General features: G+C 33.4%; 1 protein-coding gene across 1 annotated transcript; it reads right to left on the bottom strand.

Annotated features, from left to right (window-relative positions):
• Positions 1–280: 280 nt before the first annotated feature.
• LOC144979621 (uncharacterized) lies at positions 281–3,719 on the bottom strand. Its single transcript, XM_078926421.1, has 5 exons — positions 3,513–3,719; positions 2,699–2,769; positions 2,138–2,243; positions 1,302–1,388; positions 281–398 (listed from the first exon to the last, which is right to left on the bottom strand). The coding sequence occupies exons 1-5, from the start codon at positions 3,664–3,666 to the stop codon at positions 313–315; spliced, it is 504 nt and encodes a 167-aa protein (XP_078782547.1). The 5' UTR covers positions 3,667–3,719; the 3' UTR covers positions 281–312.
• Between the last annotated feature and the right edge of the window lie 4,274 nt (positions 3,720–7,993).

Below are 7,993 nucleotides of genomic sequence, written 5' to 3'. Positions count from 1 at the left end.
TCTTCTTCAGTAATTCCATCCTTAAGAGGACATTTCTTTGCATGCCTCCACATTTCTGCCTTGTAATAAAAGCCATAACAGTGGGGCATGGAAAGAATTTGTCAGCTCTCCTTTTTTGACTTGGCCTTTTTACAACCACAATATTGGTTCCACCAGCATTTAAAATTTTAATATTATGTTTAAAATTTCCTGCACACCAGAGTTTCGTTAGTGTCAATTGATATTTTCTCATTTCACCTAATTCCTTATAAGACAACATAGCAGCAACCTCCTTCTCTTGAAAGTGTATTTTTGATATGTGCCTTGCCAGGTTTAGCTGACCATTCTAACAAAAAAGCAGTACTGTCTCTTGTCTAAGAAATAGCCATCCTTATTGCCTCTGGACTTTGCTTGGGATACTGAAATAAAAATGATAATAGGAATAGATAGAATGGGTGATAAAACTATAAATAGGCTTAATATCTAAAATGGCACATTTATGACAAATGCAATGCATCATTACTGGTTTTTGAAAAATAGCCCTAATTTTTGAAGAAAGCTGCAGATTTTATTAGTGCAGCAATTGAAATTTGGTAGATAAATAAAACTAAATTCGGATTGATTTCGGAATGTTTTGAAACCATAATTAGTTACCATTAATTAATTAAAACAAAAGAAAAGCTCGTCTGGGTCTGCTTCTTCTAGAAATCTGTCAGTTATTGAGTGTATCATCCTACTTCCTTTACTTCCGCTTGTAAAATTAGATTACCATATCTAAGTAGTCTTTGATTTCAATAAGAACAACTATGGTCAACATATATAACACTTTGTATTGTCACTTTTCTGCTATTCATTCGCTAACACTGATGTCAACATCATAACTATCTTACAAATGGGTCCAGGTCGGTGACATGCGTGGGTCGCATCCAAGCACGATACGAAAATTGTTAGACCGGCGTTTATGTCCTTGGAAATACATTTCACACGCATTTCCTCATCGTATCGGAGATGAACGGTAAGCTAGAAGTTCCGTGTTCGTTTCATGAGTTCATGTTAAAGTGGCAGGTGTTGTTTTGTGGTGTCCTGAAAAATTGTAAGATGCGCCAATCGCCATGCAGGCATTGTCCCCAAGTGTCATTATTGTTTTGCAGTGACATGTCAAGACAAAGATATGTTGTAAATCGCTTTGAGGCCTTGGTGAAAATCACTATATATCTAAATGCTACTTTTACTTTTAATAGGAATAATAATCAAACACACAGCTTTCATATCGATCTCTTTCAAATACAGAAAAACGGGTAAACACAAGGAATTAACCTTACCATAAGTATTTTCTGTTTCACCTTGGTTATCAATCACCTCAGAACTGGAGTCTACTAAACTTTCATCTTCATCAGAATCAGAGTCATCTAAAATATGATAATTCAATTTTGAAAGTGAGCCTTGTGGTGAAAATTAGATTACATTTAAAATGAAGTAGAAGTTGAGTAAACTCATATATTAATAACTTGAAATATATTATGATCTAACATAAATACTCTCGACCAAATAAAAAAAAAACAACTTCACATTTAAGTTTCTCTTTATTTTGAATGCAGTACTTTTTAATCAATTGTATCAAATTCATAAAAGACCATAACAGCATAATCAATACTACCAATAATGATTAAAGTTTTTGTTACTATTCATCTTTTATACTTATACCGCTGTATCATATTGTAAGTCCTTTTTTAAAAAAATTGACTTGAACATATGTTGTGCGGGTGGTTGGATGGGAGCATCACCCTTGAATCATAGACCTATGATGTTCGCATGGGTGTACGATCCGATAGTGATGTCGTTTCTTCTCTTTACTAGCCTATCCTGCTTCTTTGGTTTGTGATTGTATTTTTGACAGGGGATATTTTTTTTCTGTAAATCTTCTGCCTGTTTGTTCTTGGTTATTTATAATTTAGCTTATGATATCTTTAGGTTATGATTTTGATTTACATTTGTACTATTTTTGTTAGATTGCTTGTTTTTTTGTTTCAGCGGTCTCTCATATAACCTCAATTGTGTTGGAAGAGACGTAAAGCAACAAACAAAAAAAACATATGTTGTGTAAAATAAAATCATGACTTGAAAGCATTAAAACATGATTGTGGTGATGATTCCTTACCAGGTGGGTAATAATCCTCATCTTGCACAAGATCACAGTGAAGTGCTGGAAAGTCAAGGTGCTCAGATATGGTCTCAGACGGTGGTACACCAACACTGCCGGAAACCTTTAAAATATTAGGAATATAAAGATGTTTAAATTTAAACATTGAGCATGGGGATACTAATTTAATGTCCTAGTGAGAGAAGATGTAGTAAAGCAAATTTTAAAATCAGCATTTTTAAAAGGTTAGACATGGTGCATACTTGAAAGGAAAAAACTATTTTCAACAAAATGCCACAAGATTTGCAAAATGCACAAATTTAGTGTCATGTAAACCCAGAAGTTCATTGTCTCAATTGCTGTTAATCAAAATATCCAAATAAGCCATGACTTAGATTGTATTTGATCATTAGATGTTACATGCCAATATTTATTAGGATTTTTTAAAAAGCTGTTACACTATAAAACCATTTGAAGAAGCATACCGAACATAATATAAAGTTAAGTGATTGACGTTATTTTACTTATTTTTTTAATAAAAACAAAATCAGGCATTGTATTTTGTTGGAATAAACATACCTTTGAACATTCTGCTATGGATGGGCAAGTGTCCAGCCATTCTTCTACTTTGTCATTCACTGCACCTTTATCTAAGGGGGAATGAATAAAATAATATTGTATTAATGTTATAAATGAATTTTATTAAAAAACTGTTTTACATAGTAAATGATTAACATCAAAATCCAAGTGTTGTTCCATCACGGGGTTGGCTTACATCATACATAAAAGTCAACTATATTTAATTTCTATGGCCCTAGTGGAAGAATTAAATGATCAATATTGCATAAAATCTTATGATCAATACCTGCTGCTTAGCTTTAAAAGTAACAGCTTAAACTTTCACTCAATTGGAAGACCGTCCAACTAGGGAGTGGTAGGTCAGTGGATCGAATCCTCGGACCGCACCAAAACTCAAGATGTAAATATTTATACTGTTTCAACTGCCCGCCTCATGCTCCATGCATTACAGGAACAGTGAAATGACCAGTTAGTTGGCTAAGTATCAGTAAAATTATAATGTGACTGGGTGGGGATGGCGAGTGGTGTTACACTGCATTTCTTAATGTGACAACACAAAACTAATTTGTCAAACAGTTTCTTATATGAGCTACAGTAGTTGGTAGGTACCTAAACTAAGTATCTTAAACTTTCACATTTGACCCAAGTCACAATCTCTATGGAATGACCATACACAACACAGTATGGCACTTCAGTTGATTATTTTTTCAAACATTTAACTGTGTTTTACGTGAATACTCATGATTCCTTTACGAAAGCTGCTAATGAAGAAGTCTGATAACTGATAACTCTATGACTACTCTTTTATTCTTACATTGAGTTTGAGATTCCGCTTGATGTAATTTTTGTCTGTCAAGGGATGCTTGTTCCGCTTGATGTAGTTTATGTTTGTCAAGGGATGCTTGCTCCACTTGTAGATTTTGCTTGTCAAGGGATGCTTGCAGCATCCTTCTGCCATATGTTGCCATATCTGAAATAATGAGTAAGAATAGAATTAACGTAACGTACCAGTTATGGAGTTATGGTGAAGTAAAAATTTGTAAATTTAAACCTGTAGTTCTTTAGTTTATATGTTGAGATGGATTTTCTATTAGCCACAATTGTAGATTATTTGTATGCCAAATTTCATAAAAACTGAGAATGGTGCAGAATGCTTTCCTAATTGCGCAAGTAAACCACCCCAATTTTACAAATAGCTTTTTCATCACTGAGGGACCTCAGTTAGCCTATCGGCAGCTGCAGAATGGCTGTAAATGGCGGATCACAAAACCTGCTTCTCTCCCTCTTTTTCATTTTCATATCTAGATACCACACTGGGTATAGTATAATAAAAGGACGTGTCTAGGGAGACCAAAATCTTCTGTATCTTTATGTTGAGGGGAGATTTTGTTCTTTTGTTTTTATTTCTTCTATTTAATTATTATTTGTTTGGTTGTTTTTGCTGCTGTTCTTGATTGATTGATTTATTTTTATTATTTCTTAAGGCTTTGTGATAATATTATTATCCTGCCCCCCCCCCCCCCCCTCTTTTTTTAAAAGTCAGAAGAGAGACTGTAGGTTATTGGCCGTCCAGCACAAAAATTAATTTTCTTTTCTTTTTTTTCTAATATTTTAAAATTTTTGTTAGGAAGACCATGATTTTGGTCTTCCAAAGTTAAGTCGTATTTTTCATATATATATAACTAGAACTGTTTCATATGTTGTGGAGTGAAGTTGTTTTGTTTTTGTTCTTTATCTACTGTTTAATTTTTTAAAGTCTGTATAATAATAACATGCCAATCTCTCTCCACCCACCAAAAAAAATAAATAAATAAAAAAACAGAGAGGAAAGACAGAAGAGAGATTGAAAGTGAAAGTTATCACCGTCTAGCACAAAAGTTATTTTCTTTTCTTCTTTAATGTTTTTTTTTAAAGAATTTTTTAAGTTTCCATTTTTTAAAATTTTGTTCTTCAATATTCTCTTGGTTTCAAAAATTCGTTTACTTCTCTGTTCTGGGGGGGGGGGGGGGAATATTATTAAAAAGCCCTTTTTTAAACAAAACAACCAAGCAAGTACAGCAACTAAACCAAAAAAAAAAACAAGTTATAAATAAATGGAATTTTTAAAAACTTGCCTCTTCAACATATAGAAACAGTTCCATACAAAAATATACGGTTTTACTCTGGGAAGCTAAAACCTTGGACTCCCTAGCCTCTACCACTACCATAATAATAATAAAAATAAAAACAGTTCATTATGAACTTCATAGAGTTTGAGTTTGAAAATGTTATCAAACTGCCTAGAGTTGAAGTAGAACTACGTTTATACTTATACACACAAGATAAGACTATTTATGATAGCTCCGATTGAGATACTCATTATTCTATAAGTTGACAGACGTCCGTCAAAGGAAGAAAAACGTCAAAATCAACAGTGAAAAATCAATCGGAAAAAAAGGGAAGAGAATTGTAAATTATAAAATGAATGCATGGACATGAAAATGCCAATTAATTGAATAATTTAAAACAAAAATAACTTCCATAAATGGAATATATTGTAAGATATAAAGATGTAAAGTTTTGATGTGGATTGACGAAGTTATCTCTCAAACGCAGCAGACGACAGGAAGTGAATCAGTATAAGAAAATGGCAGCTTCTGTAAACAATCGAGGCCAATTACTGTTTTTTGGGGAGCTCTAACTTTTGAGTGCAAACATATTTTGCTCTGAAATTTTTAGAGAAGCTACTTTAATATGTATCTCAGAAGGACTTTTTTTTATTAAGAAGGACCATCTCTGGTTTAAAAGTTATGAGCGTTTAAACACATATACTCTCTTTACACAAAGATTTCTCAAAATCATGATATCAGAAGATAATAATATTAGCATCATTGTATGCAGAATTTTATGCCCTTTCCAATGATATATAATACATGCCATTTCATTCCACTGAGAACGAAGAATGAACATTTTAAAATCACTCCTAAATTTTTTCCCCTCAAAAACGGAAACAGAAATCCTCGCCTGTTTTCAACTCGCGAGAGCTACTTCTTGCAAGTGCCTAATAGTAGAGTCAAAGTCTCTGTACTGCCTGCTGCCGTTGCTGTGATTTTCAAACATGAACACAAATCACACAGACAATATTATATTTGAAAATATTCTGTAATGGATTTCATTTCATTACAGTTACAGCACTAAGCTAAAAGAGTAAAAACTTACTTTATGGCTTAAACTTTAGTGAACACATTCAGACTTATTAGGCTTAGGGCTCAAAATTAAAAAGTAAGTAAGGGCACGAGGACATGACAAGACGTCTAAACAGTCGCCCAAAGTTGCATTCAATGATCAGGCCCAGGCAATACAAGAAGCATTTTTTAAAAAGCAACAACATGCATCTAGATAGATAGGACAACAAGTTGAAACAAACATACTCACCTAATTCAGTAAGTTTTACTTCATCAAATTGAATGTTGAATGCACAAACCACAGTCCGCCTAAGTTGTATCTTCGGTCCGCCCAAAACAAATAAAATAAACAAAACGAACGGAAGCGGAAGTAGGTCAAATTCCAGTAGAAAACTATCTCCAGTGTCAAGAGATTGCCATAGCTCTGCCTGATTCAAACCCAAATTTATTCAGATTTTCTTTGCACCCAAGGGGCACTACTCAACTTGTAGTTAAACGTTTTTAACAACTTAACTTATTTTTATCTGTCAACCAAAGGCGAATCGTTTTCAGACGAAAAAAACCTACATGGTTTTTGACAACTTAGCAATGTTGTCAGAAACCACCCATGGTTGTCAGATTACGTCAAAAAATCATATGGATGTTGTTAAAAACCATGCAATATAAGAGTATATATATATATATATATATATATATATATATATATATATATATATATATATATATATATATAATATATATATATATATATATATATAATATATATATATTAATAACATACTTTTAACACTCCCCCTTAAACTCAGCTTTGTAGTTTTAAAAAAATATTTAGAAAATTCTTATACTTATAGTACTAAAATAAAATTAGGGAAGGAAATATTGATACATTATAATTATTATGTCTTATCTATCCCATAGCAAGGGATTTGAAACGCTCAATATTGACTCTAGTCATTGGCTTTGTTAATGCATCAGCAATGTTATGCTCTGTCACTTATATAATTGATATATTATAATTTGGACTGAGTGAAATGTATATTTACTGATATAATCCCTTTCCAATTTGTTCCGATGACTGATTTCGGAGCGTTATGTTCATGTTTTTGCTGATTTTTCTCAAACTTGTCGCATCTATAATTTGAAAATTGAAATGATAAACTCAACTTTAATGGCCATAATCTGTTGTCATAGCCCTGGCATTTATAAAGACATGCTCAATGTCATTTCTTGTGCTCTAAATTTTAATTTACAAGCATCCTTAAATATGATGAAATATTGAATCGCTGTAAATGTCGAAAGATTTTCTAAGTCCAATAAACTTTGAAACTCTATAACTTTTTTGTTTTTCAATATAATTTGATCTGTATTTTTGCATTGTTGTTTAATTTCTGAGCTCTGTACAAATCTCTTACTACCTTAGCTTTGTCTCAAAATTCAAATTTTGGTTTGGAATACCACGCCAAGGAACCAAGATCAATCTCAATCACGGGTGAAGTCGAGATTTTCTTCTGATTCCCCCTGTCTACCCAGCAGTGATTAGGAAGCCGGTTCTGTTACATCTGGCGGAAAGTACTTTGCGATAGTCCTACCAAATGATAGCAAGAATTTGCTATTGTCCGTTTCACGCTACAGAAACGGGGATAAACTCCGGCTCCGTGGCTCTGAAGGACTTCTTTTTTTTTATGGGTGGGATTCAAACATAGATACAGTAGAGCATGCCTATAGCGGGACTTTTGGTCCCAGCAGAAAAATCCCGCTGTAGGCAAGTTCCCGCTATAGGAAAGCAGGGAAAAATGTCCCAAAAATATACATGATTACCTCCCTTGAATGTCAATAAAACTAACGCGACCCATGAGCCTTGAAATGGACTATCTTTGGTTCAGTGTTTGTTTTGGTTGTTTTGTTTTTTTTTTTTTTTTTTTTGTTTTTTTTTTTGTTCGTTTTTTTTTTGGGGGGGGGGGGGGGCGGGGAGTGAGATTTAGGCAGGAAGGACTACGAGTGCGAGTGATGTGTATGCTTGAGCAGCAACAATTGCAATGAATGAGGGATGGCATAATCATCATCTAGTCAGCTGATCCTGCGTAGGACGTTGCTTCCCGAACTTTATTGCGAAACAGATTACGGTTTTCCG

This window comes from Berghia stephanieae, chromosome 9, assembly GCF_034508935.2.
Source record: "Berghia stephanieae isolate SIO BIC M18660-M18661 chromosome 9, UCSD_Bste_1.3, whole genome shotgun sequence".
Lineage (NCBI taxonomy): Eukaryota > Metazoa > Mollusca > Gastropoda > Nudibranchia > Aeolidiidae > Berghia > Berghia stephanieae.
This window is presented reverse-complemented; position numbering and strand designations above follow the sequence as displayed.

Coding starts and splice junctions, on each gene's coding strand:
- LOC144979621 (XM_078926421.1), bottom strand. CDS start 3,666: ATGGCAACATATGGCAGAAGGATGCTGCAAGCATCCCTTGACAAGCAA. Junction 2,244..2,698: donor CCATAGCAGAATGTTCAAAG/GTATGTTTATTC, acceptor AATATTTTAAAG/GTTTCCGGCAGTGTTGGTGT. Junction 1,389..2,137: donor TGAGGATTATTACCCACCTG/GTAAGGAATCAT, acceptor ATCATATTTTAG/ATGACTCTGATTCTGATGAA.